The sequence below is a fragment of the Nyctibius grandis genome, chromosome 13 (genome assembly GCF_013368605.1).
Source record: "Nyctibius grandis isolate bNycGra1 chromosome 13, bNycGra1.pri, whole genome shotgun sequence".
NCBI classification, from domain to species: Eukaryota; Metazoa; Chordata; class Aves; order Nyctibiiformes; family Nyctibiidae; genus Nyctibius; species Nyctibius grandis.
Genome location: NC_090670.1, coordinates 9,007,465 through 9,027,525, shown reverse-complemented (window position 1 = coordinate 9,027,525; position 20,061 = coordinate 9,007,465). Strand labels below are relative to the sequence as shown.

The window sequence follows — 20,061 nt, the reverse complement described above, 5'->3', positions numbered from 1 at the left end:
ACTAGAAACAAAGCATATTTATGGAGCCCATCTGACAAATAAGACATTGCATCACCTAATTGTGATCATAAAAAATAACATTGTTTCTACAAAAGTAAATCCTTTAAGTACTTATTTAGATACAGTTACATTCTGACATAGAGGTTCTTCCTTTCCTGTAATATTTTGGGAACACAGTTTAACTGCATGCTCCCAGAATATTGTTGTGTTCCAGCAGGCAGGAACTAAAAACTTTCAGGAAAGCTTTTATTGACTGCTACTATTCCCCATCTTCTTTATGGCAAATATATCAGACTTCCAATTAAAATTAGACACAGACAAAGTGTTACTAACCTGTCATGTAGAATAGATAGCACCTGTAAGCTTGACAGAAGAGCTTCTGTAAGTACCAAGTTAACCCTACTAAAAGGTTACCCACATACCCTATGTCAGGAGTTTTTATTGATGTCCAGAACACATTCAGCAGTCAACAGTAAAAGCCTTTGGCAGACTGATCACTGTAGAAAAGTGGTTAATGATTTACAAAACCATACATATTCTATTGCTCTGTCTTCCAGCTCTTCTATTTCAACGATCAGCTTTGTCTGTGGTTTCCCTGAAGGGCTCTATATTCACAGCTTTCCAGAACCAAATGAAACTGTTAGGCAAATGGCACAGTTACTCTAAGTTCAGGGGAAAAAAAAAATCCCACATAGCATTTTGGGGTTTTAGAAAACACACATCAGTTACTCACAAAGTGTCTCTCCACATCATCTCTGATAAGCAGAAATATCTCCTCTGTTCTTCATGCACCTGTAGTCAAACAGAAAAGAATTGATGTAGTGTCAACAGATAGACATCCCGAAATAGCATCTGCCTCTCAGATCCCATGGATTTTCACAAAACCAAGATTCGTTCCAAACATTCATGCACAATATTATTTTCTCCCCATTTCACTTTCTCCAGTAAAATTACAGAGATAAAGGAGCACAAAAGAAAGAAAACTTCTTGTTTGCATGTATCACACTGCTCTTTGCTGTGGAAACAAGGATGAATTATGAAAGCTAATCAAGTGAACAGAGAGAGTACATGCCCTAGATTTTTCAAATAATCTCTTGGTTTAACCCAGTTGTTCCTGAGCCTGCCTATCCCATGAACAATTTACTAAAATGGATGCTGTGACTCATTAAAGCCACCTTTTATTTTAAGAGGGAGAGAAATGGCTCCAATTATTTATGTGCAATATGTAATCACATTAATTTGTACAGAAGAAACGAAAATTTTGATGAGTTTTTAAGATCTAATACAGTTGATAAAAAACTCCTTGTTCAATTTTTTTTATGTCTCAAGAGTAAGGTGTCTTACAGACATTAGGCAAAATGAAAGACTACAGACTATATTCAAGTTTGTAAACTCAGACTTCCCATTTGAAGGGACAGCAAAAAAGTTGTAACATTTCAATTTGCTGACATCATTTAGCAGCAAGCATTGCAAAATATAAACTATGCAATACCCCTGAAAAAAAGCCACACTTCTGATTTTTGGTCTTTTACGTATTTTACACTGATAAACATAAGTGAATGGTAAAAAATTAGTAGCTGTATGAATTAGATATTTCTTTAAAGGAATTTACTATTCATTCACAGCCAAAAGCAGAAATTCCTATTTCTTAATTAATACTTTTAACATACAAAAGTAAAATAGTATTTTTAGATACGGTCAGAAAACAGTAAATCTATGTAACAGGTTTGAAATAACAGGTCAATTTATATATAACAGAAAACACAAACTTCTGCAAATCATCCTCTCCCTTCCAATTGCTCTCTACCATTACAACTAGAATTCTGACTTCAGAGAGTAGGCCACGAGCAATGCTAATTTAGGAGTCTGTCTGAAATTTTATTTTGCTAAAGCAGATTTAGACATTTAGCGGAAGGAAATCATGCACAATATTTGTAAGCATGAATTATAGATTCAGTGTGTGCTTTGCAATACTTCAAATGTGCCATAAAGGAGACAGCATCAAACAGAATTGCTTCACAGCATCTGACTTGCCCACTCCCTCCCACTGATGCTAGAGCAGCTGGTAGAATAAGGTCATTCTTAAGGTCATTCTTAACTCCTGGTGTTGCTGCACCTCAGGACATACTCTTGTTTCTAATAAACTTCAGGTTTTCCTCTATTAAAGAAGTCTGCTGAGTAAATAGGATATGTTATATCTATCCTCCATCATAAAACAAACATGTTCAAGAAGTACTACATACTTCTGAACTGCTTTTCTACCATCATACTCAGAAATCGTTATTTGCAAAGTTCTACGTGATGTGCACTGTGGTTAATGTAATTAGGATGGATACTGCAGTCTCGCTCCTTGTTTTACCATCCTGTGGGCATTGCACGGGCTTCTCTGACAAGGCAAATACACAACAGTATGAAGGGATCAAAAGACAGGTGGCCCTCAACTACGCAAAACTCTAAGGTTGGGATTAAATTAATTCTAAGAAATTAACGAAGTTGTCTTCCTCTTGGGCAAGCATACACTTCAGATGGGTTTGGGCATATAGTTAAGCAGTTTCTTTCCATACACCTTCTCGGTGAGGTCAAAACCACGTTCCTTTGATGTGGTCTTTAACAGGGCTGCTTATCTGTACGTATCAACTACACGGCTCAGTCCAGCTTGATTAAAGATTAGGAAGAAAACCTGAACTTTCAATTAACTACAAATAAAAGCAATTTTTTTAATCCTTCCATTTTACATAATTTCCCTAAATGGGTCACTCCAAGTCAGCTGCAAGTTTGTTAAAAGTTTTTGGAGAAATAAGTGTTAGTAGCGCACAGTAAATTTGTGCTGTGCCCAACAAAATCAGACCTCAATTCCTGAAAAGATCAGTTTCGCCTTCTTCCAGAGACTGCTTAACACATTAGACTGGCCAAACTATTTACACACAGTCAGTAGTACTTCTAATAACTTTAACCCTGTTGCCTAGTTTCAACTAAGAAGCTATTAGAGTGACTTCCAAAATTAAATCCCTCTATCAGTATACCCCCTCACCTGAAGGTTTCTCTGGGATGAGGTTTTAGCAGAACAGCTTATGTTATCTGCTCACATTACTCTGCTTGTGAAAGAAAGCTGAGCCAATTATACTGCAGGGTGAAAGCAGAGTTTTTCTTTTTTTAAAATTTGGGGTATTTTTTTTAAAACCACTGCTGCTGGGACAAAAGAAGCTACCTCTCTGGAGCTGCGTGGCTGGCTTGCAGTAGAAAATCATGAGAAATGCCACAGGTATTTTTTTTCCTGTACATAGGAGAAAGGGTTATAAAAACGAATAGTGCAGGATGGGCAAGGTGATGCACACAACTTCTAAAACTGTCAACCAACAGATTTTCTTCCAATAAAGTACAAAATTCAGCAAGTGTTTGAGGAATATTTACCAAGTCTCATTGCCACAGACATTCAGATAGTTCAAATCCTATGTTCAAAATAAAATTTTCATACTCAGAGAAGTTTTAGTTAACTTTCAACTTTAATGATAGAGCTGCTATCAACTTTTCCATCCTCACCATTGATTTTACATGCCCACAAAGATGAGAAATTCACACCTCTGCTTACAACTTTACAGCTACTCACTATGTCCACAGCAAGGACAGATCTGATCACCAGCACTAAGTTGCTTCCCCCTGCCAGGAGCTGGGGGCTGAATTTCTCACTGCTGTGCAAGTTCCTCAGATCCCTGGTTTGTGGTGTTTGCTCCTGCTGCTGCTGCTATGTTTTCTCGTCATTCTTTCAGATATGCAAAAGCAAGTACATATATTTATGAACGATGATTCATTTCCTATATAACCCATTATTTGTTTTAACAACCTTCAGCATGAATTTAGGAAGACAATTTAAAACAGGTGTGGTGAAGACCCATGTAAAATTGATCAGCATTTCACAGAGGTTAAACAACTTCCAATTCCAACTCCATAAAATAAACAAAAACACTACATGTGTTGGTCATATGCCAGTACACACAACTCACATAGTGGACACCCTGTGAAACTAACTTTTATTGTTATGCCTGTATTTTGTCTTCTATCAGAATGCTCTAGATTTTTCAGAGCTGACAGACGATGCACATGGCTTACGTAGGTTACCTGTATCAGTTACACTCAGCTCTTCAGAAACAACAGCAAATTAGTGACACAAGACATGTCCAAGAGTGTACAATAAAGTGTGTGGGGCACAGTCTAGGAAGCCATTAAATGAACAAGCCCACACATCATCAGTGGCAAACATACGAGCGTACAGTGAACATGAAAAATACACTCAGCAGGTCAGAGGACAGACCTCAGCAAACGCGTCATTCCCACAGAAGGCAAGCTGTTTGCAAATGATCTCAGAAATCACAAAGCCGGAAGATGCTGTGATTTAGCCTGACCTACAACATTAACGCAGTCCTTTCTCTAGCACAGTAGCCAACGAAAATTAAAACCACAACAAAACCGAACTGCTGAAAAACAGCCTGTTGACTAAATCCACTGGGAGTAAGAGGCTAAATTCTAGCCTGGGAACATTAAGGACGCAGATCCACATTGCACTTAGTCTGACCTAACTACCACTTGCCTACCTTGTGCTGAACCTAACAAACCAGCTGCACAATTCAACAGAAAACAGCTGTTGGAGGGCATGCAGTGCCCAGCACAGCTCACATTGCCTCCCATCAGACCAGCAAGGTGGTCCCACTCACCTGGTGGCAGCTGCACATCCCCAGCACCCACTGAACAACCGTGCAAAGAGCAGAAGCAAGCAGCATCGTCCCTTTAAGCAGCAGCTGATTAAATCTGACATTTAACTATACTCTTAAAAGAGCTGCTTTAATCTCTAAATAACAAGTAACAATAAGAGAATCTTTCTCTAAATACAGAGAAGTATATGCCTAAAAAGGTATTTTTATCTTAAAAGTAGGATGTAGAATAGCCTCATGTAAGCATTTTCAACATGAACTCTGTACACGTTTCTGGACATTAGCATAGCCTCCCATTTTTTATAATAGGCATCAGAGTTGCATCACCTGAGAACAGCATTAACATATATCAAGTATCACCTGATAATCAAAATTAACAAGTAGAATAATTACTATTTCCCACCTACAAACTAGAAGTATATAAGTATTTAAATATTTTTCAATAAAAATCAAGACCACGCACAAAAGAAACCCCACATCTTAGACTACAGAAGACACAACTGAAGCTACCAATTTGCTTCAGTCAGCCAAGGTACTGCATTTTGAAAAACTCAGTGTCATAAAGGAAGGCAATAAACTGCTGAAATACAACTCCAGGTAGCAGAACAGATCTTATTCTAATGGAAATTTAGTAATTGTATTAAGTGAAGAAGTTTTACCCACCAAAAGCAATGCTACCATACTCATTAACTGCAGTTACATAATGTCCTTTGTTAATGCACTTTAAAAATAATGTTCAATAAAAATTTTATTTGACCTATTTTAGGAACACAAAACAAACCAAGCTTCAGCATGTTCACACAAGCTTAGAAGTCTTCAGTAATATTTTATGTATAAAAACAAGCTTCTCATTAGTATAGTATTTCACTCATACAGCAAGAGAAAATAGTTCTCTGAAGTAGATCGAATCATTAAAATGCTGCTTATAAATCACATCCAAGTAAAACACCAGCAGTTTAAAATGGCACCATAGGCAGCAGGAAAATGCGATGCCATATTGGATGCCCCTACATTATTGCTCTCAAAATCAGGAGCTTCAGCAATTACAGCACAGAATAATCCAACTCCAGGGAATGGGCTTTTCTCCAATCAGGTTCAGCCCTAACGAGATCAGCTCTGCACACAGCGATCCTAGAGTGGGACCAAAGGAGAGGGGGACAAGGAGGAGGCTGCAGATGATACAACACAGTGACAAGGAGTTAAAGGTGCCAGCATGGGGAGGGGACAAAGAGGCAGCAGTGATATGTGTCCCAAAACATCAGACAGCACAAGTGAGACAAGCCAGCTCCCTTCCAGAGCCATGTAGAGCTGACAGGTTACTAACTCTCCTGGGTTCACAATGGCTTTGTTGCTCAGACAGCAACACTGCTCTGTCTCTTCTGCCTTTGGCCCAAACATCCGCACCATCTCTTCATCCACAGCTGCAGCTCTAAGCATCCTTCAGAGCTGTGCACAGCACCCAGATGGTCTGGCAGTGGCAGCTGCCTAAGATGCTGTTGTCCCCGTACTGCTATCATGACACCCACAATCCAGAGTAGGTCGCTACCAATGACAATGCCCATACTCCTGTTTGTGGGCATCTGGACTATAAAGCAAGCATCTTCCATGCTACTCCTCTATTAAAAGCAATGTGGGCTTCTGCCTCTGTGGTTATGACTGGAGGAAGGGTTTCAATCATTATCTCTCAAGAGCCCTGAATATACAGAGTTACGACTCTTAGCCTACATGGATTGCTTCCATTTGTCAGGAGCTCCATTCTGGGGAGGGTATGCCACAGATTTAGAGGCATCAAGTAAACACTGCTCTGCAAGGGTTAAGGAAAAGGCTAGTTCACACCAGACTGAAAACAAGTGATAACAACAGGAGGTGAAATCCTGTGAAGCTTCCTAGTAAAATAATGCATACTTCAGTAGAGTGAAATCTTCCAGTCTTCAAAAGTGACTTTTGGATAGCTAGCATACATTATCTGACAATAAAAGCAAAAAAGCTCAGAACATTGAAGCCCACTTTCCGATTTTCTGCTGTAAAACCTTTTGGTACCCCTCTCATATATCACACACCAGAGTATCAGAGCCACCTGCTTCACTGAGAAACTAAATCCATGGTTATTTCCTTAAGCTGTCATACAAGTATCCATGTGACAAGCCACCTTGGAATCACTTTCCACTAAACTATGAGCCTTCCCACCTGCTGTTACTTTCATCAACCATGTCCTTTACCTGCAGGCTTCATCTAAACCACATCCTTGGAAAAAAAATATATCTACATATGCAAATAAAGGCCTGGGAAAAATGCTTCCGGACCAAGTTAGTCAGCATGTTTTCAAACACCAATCACTGTCAGCAAGCCTACTAATTCTGGAGTGCTGTTAAGGGGTGAAGGTGGAAGCTAAGGGAACACCAGGCTGCAGATCAACTTAAAGGCATTAGTTTTCCTTTGTTTTCTAACAGCTATTTTGAGCATACCTTAAAAAGACACAACCACTGAACTGACAATTCAGGAAACACTAGGTCATAGGGCTATCCAGAGCACAACGTAGCACACACACCTCACTGGCTTATCATAAGCCCACCAAATGACATGAGAGTTGAATAAGATGTCTTTCACATGTTGGTAGTTTAGTTTATTACTTAGTAGCATGTGGACAGATTCTAACACTATGGGATTAATAGTCAAGATGAGATTTGGATTTCTAATGCTACTTATCCTAGAAATGGACATTAAGGACCTCCCAAACACAAGGACATTCAACACCAGCACAACAATAGTCCAGCTCCTTTGGCTCCAATAACCACCTCAAAAGAAGAGACAGAGGAGAAACACAACTTTTAGATAACGGATTGGCAGGGAACAAAAAACCCAAGATCAATCTAGATGTCCAACTGGTACCAAGAATCATTTTGATCCTTAAAATTCCCCTTACATGCATGATAATTCTCCGCCATTACATACATTTGTTCTCAACTGCACAAGAACTCACAAGGTTTTGTCAGAGCAAAAGTGAACCGCAAAGTTCCCTGCCTTATGTTTCAAACAGTGAAAGTTGCTAAATAGGACAGTTTAAATTGAGTGAATGTTTTACCTCCAAGCAGCACAGCTTAAATTGTTAGCTCAGTCTATCCATGATCAGAAAAAAGTAAACTGAAGCTTTAGCTGCATTCTGGTCAGATTCAAAGCTATTTAATAATCTACAAATATATACATTTATCTTTTTGAGCTAAGCTGAACAAACTTCTCAAAAAGCTGAAAGCAATCAGTCTTAACAGTATCTCCTTGTGTTACATACACTATTTTGTACAGAGAACTGAACAGATTCCTTTGTCTTTATCAATTGTTCTAATAAATGACATAAGGCTACATAATTTGATCCACAACAATTTAACAATTACAGTATTTTCATCAAAACTGAGTTCTGAGATTTTCAAGATATTACCAGTGCCTAACATTTCAAGTATATCAACCAGCTTTTGAAAGCCCTGGGTAAAACACTGGTCCCATGGGAGAATTAAACACAGCATTGTCAGAGACAAAAGAAAATGAAATATTTTTCATTTGAATATTTGCATGTTAAGCATTTAAACTGCTGTGAAGAGTCTAGAGTTTAGATACAAGAGTTTCCAAGAGCTGTTCATTTCCAATTGTCTATATCCAAATCATGATATTTAACAATACAAAACCCTTCTAATTTCTGTCCCAGTGAAGGCTGACAGTGTCAATAGCGTCTGCTTGAAAATTTGCACTTCAGAAGCATGCTACTCACCCACACAGTCTCTCATAAGTCATCTATTTGTACCGGGAAAATTCATCAGAATAATTTTCAATGCATCAATTTAAGGATGCCTACTGCAACATCTGGAAAAGGCTATATAAAGAATACAGAGCATGTACATACATATTTATTCATGTATCCTTCAAACTAGAAAGTTTCAGGCTACCAACAACACAAAAATATCTGAGTATTCTGATCAACACTCAAGCATATCTTTAAAGGTGCCTGCTTTCTTAGATGCCCATTTAATCAGCATCTATTAAATGCTCAGTTTCATATAAGGAAAACACCACACACAAGCCAGGTATGAAAAGTCAGGCTGAAAACCTATTTAGCCAAGCTACCTGTCTAACAGCAGCCAACTCAGGAGCGATGCCAGGAACACGACACTGCACTCCAACAGCTTCCCTCAGCCAGCATTTTAGGGACTTCACACAAACTTCATCCAGAACATGGTCTTTACCACTCCGCTGTTCACTTTTTTCTTCCACTAATTTGTCTAATCACATTTCAAACTCATTTGTGCTCAAGATATCCCGTGACAATGGAGTCTCACAATGTAGTTACACATTACAGGAAAGTGTTCTTCAGCTACCACCTCAATAATTTCATAACGCATCACCCATAGTAGTCTCCCCATCTCCAGTGTCATACTGGCTGCACAGACTACCCCAATATTGTTTCCCAAAGAGTGCTCCCCTACTGAGCCACCCCTCTGACTTACTTGTACTGACTCTTAACTGCATGAAAAGCTGGGAGCACATCCACACTGAACGACACAATGTGCTGCCTAGATGTGTTAATTGAACAGGAACAGTTTCACTGGAGTTTAGCCACTAAAAAAAATTATCATTTGCATACACAAAGCATCTCAACTTTCTTACTGTTCATGGCAGGATCCCTGGACTATGTTTCGCCATTCCCAAGTAGTCCAGGTTAATTTTGACATCTAGAACAATGTTCAGAGAGAGAAAAAAAATGTCACACATGTTTGCACACTATTATTCACTGTAGATGTTATTTTAAAGAACTACATGGTACAGCATCTCCAACAGAGTTAACTATTGGCTTCTGCAGCTCTTTGAGCTCTGTCTCCACTATGAGTGGAAAATTGGATAGGCCCACTTCTTGCCTGGAGGGAAAGTCCACATCACTCACTACAAATCTGTGGAGTCCTACTCTTTTCCATGCATACAGAGTACTTCATACACAATTCTGCAAGACCACAGCTTCAAATAAAAATCAATTTCAACAACAGCGTGGAAGAAAAAAAGCCAGAGCTAATTTTTGCTTCTAAACTAGTCAGTCTCTCTGTATATCTCAGAAGCCGAGTCACCGTTTTATGTAAATCACTAAATGCACAGAAGTGACAAGAGGTACAGAAGTCCTAACGGAAGTAATACCTTGCATCATGATACTAAGCCAAGCATGCTTTTCATAAACTCACCCCACAGCTGCTATCACAGCAGGAAGCTATCTGGCTGGGCTTGTAAAAAGAACACCAGTCACAATGGAGCTGAAATAGCACAAAGTTACAGCAAAGGTTTCACAGTCATTTGGAAGTCATTTTACTGGCCAGAATGAACAACTGGAGAGCACAGCTTAGGAGGAGACACTGCTTTTCTTTTTAATCCTGAAAAGATAGCATGTCCAATTGAACAGGAAAAAAGCAGCCAGTTACCGCAAAATGCAAAGAGCAATTAGCAGTATTGTCATTTGCAATAGCAGTCATGTTTTTTATTCATTCTAACATAAAGCAGGGTGAGGAAACACTGGCAACAACACTACCGGCTTTCTCTTCCTCTGCATTTCCTCTCAGAAAAGGAAAAAATTGAAGCATTACGCTCAGCAACTCGTATTCTCACATTCGGTTAGCACCAATAAGTGAAGGCCACTTCTATAATTCAATGAGTGAACAATATTTTTCCAATTACAAGCCCTCACCAACCTGAAGTTATTCATTCAGTTAAAACAATAAAACAATACTACCAACAAAATCCCATAGGAAACCTGCAAGTTAACCAGTAGTAACAGATAAGAAGCACTATGGGACATTCAAACTTCTTAACCAAAACAAAGAAAATTAGAGAGGCTATTGCAGTCTTATTTCATGAAGCCTTCTTGCTTTTGATGCTCCTCCTTGAAACGCGTCAAATTATTTTGCTTTTTATATACGCACATCTATGCATGACAGCCATCAGAAAGACCCATGTTCCAGAATTAAAATATTACTGTGTCCGCAATGACACACACAGTTCACCAGGAAGCCTCTTATACAGGTCATTTTGGTGAAGAAAGCCAGAAAGACAAGAAGTTAGAAAGTAGTTTCTGGTGGCAAGGAGCCCTCTAAAACTGGGAGTAAAATCCAGGCTTCCCACCATCCCCTGTCAGAGCATTTTGCATAACCTGCGCCTCTGCAAAGCCGTGTCAGTCTACTCCAGTGACACACACGAGCATTACAGTGGAGGGCCTTATGAAAGACTCTCAGTAATGAATATCTCAAACAATGTCAGACTTGTTAGACACATCTGGGATGGCACTGAAACAATAAAGTCAATATAAAGATACCATTTTTTCCTCCAACCCACTCATTTTTTTCCTCCTCCATTTCTTTTTCCACCATTATTTATGACTCCATGTTAGGGACTATAAAGTGTTGCCATGAAACCTCTTCTCTCACATGTTTGCATTTTCTGGCCCAAGTCCCTCCTACCACTAATTTTACTAGTGAATAAACAATCTGAACTAGTAATGGGAGCTGGTTATAACCATAGCATGGACTTTTCTGTACCCATGTGGGGAGATAGGGCACTGTTGCACAGCAACCCCACGCCACGTCCCACGGCGCCCGCCAGCCTGGCAGCACTGTCAGAAGAGTGCTAGCACTACTGCTGTCCCCTGCATGCCCATCAACCATGTCTAAATTTAACTACTACTTCTTTCGCTCCACACCAGCAGATCACTGCAGCCTAACTAGAAAATACACTCATTCCCTACTACGATGATTAACTGGGATTCTCTTACTTCACAGGGTTATTTGCAAGGGAGAAGCCTTGTAGCTTGTGAACTTCTGTCCTGGGTTTGGATCTCCTCCTCTAGACACAGCTGTGCCATGGAAGAGCTCAGCACCCTCAGCTGCTTGTCCCTGCTCTCTGCAAGAAGGCTACCAGCTGAGCTGCTCTTAAGTACTTTCTAACCTATTTACTCAGGATCAACCAACACAGAGTGATTATTCAGGCTGTTTAAACCACTCCAGCTTATTTTGGTTGGCATTCTGCAGAAGAGCCAACATAATTGTCAAAGCTGCCAGAGGTAAGGTTTACAGCCCCCTTACTGAAATATTTTCTCCTTCATCAAACCAGGAACGATGGCCAACAGCAACACCAGACAAGAAATCCCTGCTGTCATCCCAAAAGAAACTAGGGCTGTTGGCACACTCATCACCCAAGGAATTAATTTTAAGAGGAGGGCAAGTCTTGCTCACATCTGCTCAGTGCTTTCCAGGGAAGTAATTTCACCTCGCTCTCAGAGGAGACATAACTCAGAGCTTCACAAGCAGGGACAGCCACATGAGAAACAATTGTAACATGGCATGCAAGCCTCTGCCCTTGAAGGAAGGCAAGAGCTGCTGGTAAAATCCATCAAGTTGCCTTAAGGCTACAGGTTTTGAAAGAGAAAAATGCTACCACCACAAGCTAAAGTTAAACTACACACTTCCTAAGATGTTGCCAACAATGTTAACCATTTTTTTTTTTATTCGGTTGTACCCACCTGACCCACCATCACACACAAGTCCCAGAAAAATAACAGGTGGAAGAAAGACTCCAGTAGCATAACAAGATTTGGGAACAGAAACTGCCTTTTTGTTCTGCACCTGTGAAGCAGTAATCATACCAAGGTCTTGGTACATCACTGTGGCTCTTACATGCCATCAGGTACACAGAGCAGCAAGAAAAAAAATTAAATTAAGTAATTGTGGTAGAAAAACAAAACCTCAGGGGCATCTTCATGCTAAAAGAAATGCTAGGGGAGTTGTACCACAGTCCATTTAAAGCCTCACAGCAAACTCCTCCACGCATTCAACCTTCCATTAAGATAAGCTACTAAACCATTCGTGAAAAAGATTAGCCCACTTGCAAAGGGCGAGTTAGCAAACTGATAAAAACGTTACCAAGTAGGTTAGTTTCCCATGAGATAAGCATCATGAAAGAAATCACCCTCCAATCACACAAGCACTAGCTCTGCCAAGGGAGCTGCAGCAGGAGATCAGGGCACAAGGCAGGACCACCCAGAGATGCATCAGATGAGATACCTGCAGCACCAAATTGCCTCCAGCATCAGATTTTGCTCTCCAAGTATGAATCTTCTGGTTAATTTTCAATCCATAACAGGTTTATGAAGAAGTTTAAAATTTAAAATTGAAATGTTTCGCATTTATTTCTTACAAAATTATTTAATTACGTAGAAAATATATTATGACAATGTATAACAGAAACAGAGCTTCAACTCTGGAGAGCTGGGTTTTGTGCCAGTACAGTAAAAATCTGCTGGATATTTCAGATCATCATCTTATCGTACTGCTGGATATTTCACATTAGCATTATCAGATAAGGTCAATTATTCAAAAGAATCAAAGTTCCCACGATGCTAAATGAAACGCATGTGGAACACATTCGACTTGAAACTAGAACAGACCACTCACATAGAGTTCCCAAAAAAACAATCAGGAAAAAGGAACAGGGTTGAAATTCACGTGTTTATCCTCACTTTTTTTCAACCTACAGGATTGTCTCTAATATTTAATCATTATCACTCGTACATCTCAAAAATTCTGCTTCATTTTTTTCATTACATGGAACATCACCTTCCTTGTAACAACAGTTTGCACTTGACCAGATGGAGGTGTAATACAGCTTGTTCACAATGTACCACGGTTTTCATTTGTCATGTTGCTAAATCCTGGTCTGCAATGTCTGAATGATACAGACTAACAAAATTGGCCCTCTCGGTTTATTTTTCTCACCAACAATAAAGGAACAAAGTTATTCCCTTGCTTCCCTGCAAAGATGGAAATTTATGTTCATAATGGGACTAACACGTTGAGACGCTGGGCACTGTGATATCTGTTAAAACATTTACTTTTAAGTAAAAGGCACTCAAATGATCCCATCCCTGATTTTAACCATGAGACCTGTGCAACACATTCCCACATGCTTTGTGCTGACTGTTTTTCTTCTAGTAAGGCAGAAGAACTTAGATAGGACCTCCATCCTAAAGCAGCTTATACCTCCCACCTTCAGGCAAATAAGGAGACTTCCGAAAGGCAGAACAAACAAGTATGTATGCCAGTAAGCAGAATGAGCCAAAGGAAGGTGTCTGACGTCATGGGTAAAGGGTCCTGCTGCTTTGACTACTGACAACCAGTTCCGCTTCTGGTCCCATCCACACCTGCACAAAAAAACATCAGCAGTTTTGCCCGTTGATAGCCTTCCATGTGCACCCCTGTCTGGGCACCCCTCCAGAGCAGGGTCCCTTGGAAAGGAACAGCAGAACGCATAACGTGACAGTTCAAGTAGGTACGGGGTCCTGGTAAGACTGATGCTCCTTACTATGGAAATGGAAGAAGGTTTTCAGTTTTTCCCAAAATCTGAGCAACTACAAGTCGGGGCAAAAGCTCCGAGAACTTCTTTGAAAGCAAAACTTCTGGTCACAGCCTATTTTCATTTCTCCTTTCACCTGTACACAAGCTTTCTTATACTTTAAATATTTTATAATAAAGAACTCAAGCAGAATAGTTTTAAAAATAGAGAGTGTTTTGCCATTGCCAAACAAATCTCACGCATTTCACAACTATAGAACACGCCACCAAGCAGCTGCATCAATCACAAAGAAGTTAAAACAAAAGCCCCAAGAAATCATATGACCAGTGTCATCAGTATTTACAACAAAGCACTGTTTCCACAAAAGGAAACAAAATTACATATTTCCTACTGCAAGTTTAAAGTAAAAACATCGACAACACAAATCAGTAGCTGATGCATTCTTCAAAAAATTAGTACACCTAATTCACTTAAAAATAGCTTCTCAAAATAGGCATGCAAGACATCAAATTCATTATAGGACACTGAACACAGGAAATCTTTTGAATTTTCTCACTGTTAGTCTTCCGAAACACACAAGCCAGTTAAAGGAGTCAGACTTAAATTTTGTCCCAGCTTGCAAGCTCCTCTTGGGTTCAAGAGGAAATCCACTTCTGGAACACTCCTGTCACCAATACCAAGTCACACATTGCAATTCTCTGTATCTCCCACCTCAATGCACTTACAGCTTACTTCCCTTGTCAGATCCTTCTCACATAGAATACAGGCTCTCTGCACCATATAGCATAGGTGTGCTTTCACCCCAAACACTTACTACTGTGTAAAACCCTTAGAGACAAAGTCTTATAAAAACAACTCAGATGAAACCAGCAAATTTATCAATCACCCTGAATGCCCACTGAAAGCATGCCTTTTCTTCCAGAAACTATCTAACATTGCTTAATTACTTCCTAGTTTTTCAAAGACACCTTGCTTAGGGATAGAAAAGATATTAAGTTTCTTCCACATTAGTGTTTTTAATTTATCCATAAAGCTCTAATCTCCCAATATTAAGAAACCCGTTGCATCACAAATAGTTAAAAAGAAAACCATAAAACCATTTCCATCCAGTACTCTGACAATGCAATACAGCTGTGAGAATTAAAGAGCTGAAAGCAGAGAACCTTGAAAGGAAAGCAGAACATGTGTTGCCCCATCTATTTAAGCTTTTACCTCCCACTCACACTGACACCCATATACACAACCTCAGATAGGTGATAAAGGCATCTATCCCTGTGAACCTAGCCCGAGGCCATTGAAGTCAACTTTCATAAGCTATTAACAGTCATTAGAAAAGTTTTGTACTACTGATACAGGGAAACAGCCAAACACTGAATACTCTCTCTCCGAAGCTGCTAGCTCTTAAAACAAATGCTTCATAATTGTTCAATTTTTGCCATAGTGCAGTTTCTCGGAAAGTTTTGCCAGCACAGATACATCAGCTAAAAGAAAAGAATAAAGAAAAGCCCTGTACTAAGCATCACAGCTACTTCAGCAATATAACAACCATGAAAAAGCAGAGCATTTTCCACAGCTTTGCTTGTGGTATTTGTGGAGGTGACACAGTAGTGCTAGCAGAAACACTCCTAGCAGAACACACTGCAAATCCAGTTGGAGTCTCTACCAACATGCTGCTCTGCAGTGTGAACTAATTACCCCTTTCTAATAGCTGGACCACACTAACAACACATAGGCCTTCAGGTAACATCACTGGAATTTTTAATTCAGACAGCAGAGGTTATGCCTTCAGAACCAGACATCCTGGGCTTGATCGCCACTGTCAAAGAAACATACGCAAGTATCATGTTACACTGAGATACACTCAACAGGAGATAGTTCATTGATTTTTATTTTTTAAGGAACTCCAACATTTTTCTCAGCTTGTTGCAAAACAAAAGAAAGAAACATGTTTAAGGTTACCAGAATCGGGGAAAGCAAGGCTTTACTTTGTACACTCAATCCCACAGTGCTTCTAGCCAGTTCACACGCCAGCACAAGAGCCCCTTCTGCAGCAGCTACATTTCACTTCCCCTCCGAGCCCCCTTAGAGCTTAATAAAGGATTCGTCATCAATCTCTCACACACTGCCTCTGTAGCGATATCAGCTGAACATACTCCCTCTCTGCTTCACCCTGCTCAGCCCTGCTTTGAGCGAGCCAAATCCTCACAGGCTGTTTGAGATGATCCCAGAGCTCATCATCTCCCCACAGACACACTGTCCTAGCATTTGTGGGACTGCACTGCAAACTGGATGAGGGAGTCTGTGCATGATCCTTTTTTTCCAGCTGGGTAATTTTGCTGATCTGCTTCATGCCTGGCATCACCAAAAGCTGTGCCAGTGACACCACGAGTTGCAGAATTCCCCAAGCCACCAGTACTGCTACAGGTTAGGTAAAGTTGAACTATGGCCTCAGATAACTTTCAGTTTAGTGAATCTTTCACAGAACAGCAGGCAAAACTCTTTAAAATAATTATTAAAAAAAAGCAGCTGGCTGGGGCAAAGTCACTTTAATTCATTTTTGACATCTGGTGTCAAGCCAAGGCTCACTAGAAACAGTCTTGCTTCTTTGAAGCACAGCAGCATGCTAATTTGTGCTGGCAGCTCACTACAATTTTTTTTGAACTTCAGAAGTATAGGAAAATGTTTAGAAGCACAATTTTAAAAATCACAGACTCAAACAGATCACAAGAAGTGCATTCAGGATAGCATTTAATCCTAGTCACCACCCAAACTTTTTTTTACTATCAACACTCTGCAGTGTATTCTAGTATTAAATGGGATTGCAGAACAGGCTTTACCATGAAGTCAGAGAAGTGCGGAGAGTACCCTGAAGGTTCTTCATTAGCATTATCTTTATGTGTAGCTCACTGGGGAAAGAATAAGGAAGATTCCTCTGTGGCATTCTATTCAAATGTTTGAGCCATATTTAAATGGGTAAGGGAGACATTTCTGATGCAGACTTCACGGCAGGCAGGTCCAAGTCAGCATCAGTTTCATTAACACTCAGAACATCCAAGCTAAAGAGCCCTTTCCCATACAAAACTCAAGAAGATGCGCACCTTGCATCTCCTGAATTAAGGACCCAGAGGACCCAAGCCAAGTCTCTAAGGGCTCTCAAGTTAATATCGCACTTTTCATACGGAGGCAAGAAGTCCTGAACAGTATCTAGTAAAAACAGAGCTTGACCTAAATTTTATGCGAACAGGGAGAAGAGGAAAACAGCAAGTTAATCACAACCTACAGTTACATCCCCATTTCTAATGGCTGCATCTCAGAACTAATCCCCAAAACTCCTTCCTGCAGCCAGACCTCAACCAGCCTATTTAAAGACCACGGGACAATAAACGCTGATGAGCAGAAAGGGTCGGGGGAAGGAAGAAAACGATTACAACGACTGCAAAACAATGCCTGGAAAGCAGAGCTGAAGACACTTTTTCAGAGACACAAAGCACACCGGCCCGGTCCCGAAGCAAACCGCCAGCTGTGACCCCCACCCGGGTCAGCCCCGCGTTGTCCCCCGCCATTCCCCCCCAGGAGCTCCCTCCTGCAAGACCGCTGTGCCTGCCCTCGCTACCCTCCTCCCCCCCAGCCCCTCACACCCCCCAGAGGCACGGCACACTTTTCACTCTCCCCCGTGCACCCCTCCGCCTTCCCCCTCGCAGGGTACTACCGACCGCAAAACAGGCCCCCCCTCTTCTCCTCCCTCACACACCGGGTCTCCCCCTGTTACAACACGCTGCCCCTCTCCTCGCAGAGAGCTCAGCCCCCCAAGTGCGACCGGGGCACCCCCCGTTGCAAACAGCGCTCCCTCCCCCCCGGCAGAAAAGGAGCCCCCGTCTCGCCGCCCCGGACCCGCACTGCTCACCGATGGCGGCCCCGCTCCCCTCCCCGGCCGGCCCGCGACCACCGTCCGCACAGGCCCCGCAGGACACAGGGCCCCCCGGCCCCTCCGGGACCCCGAGCGGGGCAGAACCGGAGAGCGACGCGGCGCGCCCCTGTCACCTGCGGGCCGCGGCTGCCCGCCCGGCCCCGGCCGCGGGTCCCGCTCCGGAGCGTTCCCAAAGTGCCGAGCGCGGTCCCGCGCCCGCCCGCCCGCCGCCTTTTGACCCCGCCTCCCGGCTCCGCGCGTCACCGCCCGCGCCAACATGGCGGGCCGCAGGGGCTGTGCGCATGCGCCAAGGGGCGGTGGCGGTGGCGGGAGGCAGCGCGCGGCAGGTGGGGCTAGATGAGTGGGCGTGTCCGGGGCGGGGGGAAAGAGGAAAGGGGCGGGGCCTCTGTGGGGGGCGACACGGACGGACGGAGGGAGGGACGGAGGGAGAGAGTCCAACCAAGGGCAACGAAGCTCGTGAAGGGTCTGCAGAACAAGTCCTATGAGGAGCGGCTGAGGGAGCTGGGGGTGTTTAGTCTGGAGAAAAGGAGACCAAGGGGAGAGCTTATCACTCTCTACAGCTACCTGAAAGGAGGGTGTAGTGAGGTGGGGGTCTGTCTCTTCTCCCAGGTAACAAGTGATAGGATGAGAGGAAACGGCCTCAAGTTGTGCCAGGGGAGGTTTAGACTGGATATCAGGGACAATTTCTTCACCGAAAGGGTTGTCAAGCATTGGCACAGGCTGCTCAGGGAAGTGGTGGAGTCACCATCCATGGAGGTATTTAAAAGATGAGTAGATGTGATGCTTAGGGATATGGCTTAGTGGTGGACTTAGTAGTGTTAGGTTAATGGTTGGACTTGAGGATCTTAAAGGTCCTTTCCAATCAAGATGATTCTATGCTTCTATGGATGGATGGATGGATGGAGTGGCTGGGGCGCACAGGGGCAGGACCTCCGCCAGCAGGGCCTGTCCTCAGGAGCACGGTACGTCAGGAGAGCTGCTGGAAGAGCAGGGAGGACAGCAAGAGGCAGCAACAGTCCTTGGTGACTTAGCGAATGTGAGTGATAGACGTACAAAGACATCTCCTTGTGTTCTCCAGGGGATTCATTTGGGACTAGCATCATTACCAGGTGAAAGGCCAACCCCGTGTTGCTCTCCTACCATAGCGTTTGCTACTGGAAAGCTCAGAATTGCTTCGCCTGCTCCTGTAACACTGCAGAATGGTAACCCTGAAGTTTCTTCACAGTCGTCTTCTCTCTTTCATGTGGCTGCAGCTTTGATCTGGTAACCGTCGTTCTTCTGCCATTCTGCCTGTACTGTTTCTTGTAAACACACCTTCAATTACTGAACCCCCAACATTCAGCAGATCTTTGACTGTAGGCAATCTTAGGGCAACTAATGCCATAGTTAAACCCAATCAACCCTAATGAAGTCATAGGAATTTCAGCAATGCAATTCAGGGCAGAACTTGATGCAAAACTAGTTATGAAACCATAGGTAGCCTTCCAGCCAAGACTGCAACCATCTCTTCATAGCAGCTCTGTAACTTCAGCTTGATAAATGCCCTTGGCTTGAAAAATGCCAGCTTTAACCCTAAAGGAAGGGTTAAAAAAAACATTTAAGACCATACTACACCATTTGAGAGTTGCACATCTCCAACAGTGTTTGCTGTGAAAGCTGTCTTTTATCTAGAAATCTAAAAAATTGTCTTATCAAAGCCAGCTCATCATCTATCTCAGAGCAAAAGAGATGCTGGTTAAGTAACTCTCTAACAGATTTTGCTATGGGCAGTTTCAAGTTCACTTCTGTTCTTTTCACATCATTAACAGCAACTGAAGCGAATTCAGGCACAGAGAACCAACTCATCACTACACTCAAGCTGACAAGAAATTCAGTATCGCATTTGCAGAAGAAAGCATTTCTTGTGTATATTTTTTCCTACTTCTGTCCTTGAAAATGACCTCTTGCATTAGCAGCGCCAATCGCAACTTATCTTCCTGAAACTTTGGGAGGAACTCATCTCTGCTGAGAAGAGACATGGACATAGCAACACGCTGAATATTTCACAAATGTTCCCAA

The 20,061-nt window shown here is 42.0% G+C and overlaps 1 protein-coding gene across 4 annotated transcripts in view; it reads right to left on the bottom strand.

Annotated features, from left to right (window-relative positions):
- KLHL13 (kelch like family member 13) overlaps positions 1-18,201 on the bottom strand; it is an 88,429-nt gene extending 70,228 nt beyond the window's left edge. For 3 of the 4 annotated variants that reach the window (XM_068411919.1, XM_068411916.1, XM_068411918.1), the window contains exons 1-2: positions 17,980-18,201; positions 734-792 (exon numbers count right to left, since the gene is read on the bottom strand). In XM_068411919.1, the coding sequence (XP_068268020.1) occupies positions 734-753 (20 nt within the window). In that variant the 5' untranslated portion in view covers positions 754-792; positions 17,980-18,201. The remainder of the gene's footprint in view (positions 1-733; positions 793-17,979) is intronic. The other variant, XM_068411917.1, reaches the window with a different exon arrangement.
- Between the last annotated feature and the right edge of the window lie 1,860 nt (positions 18,202-20,061).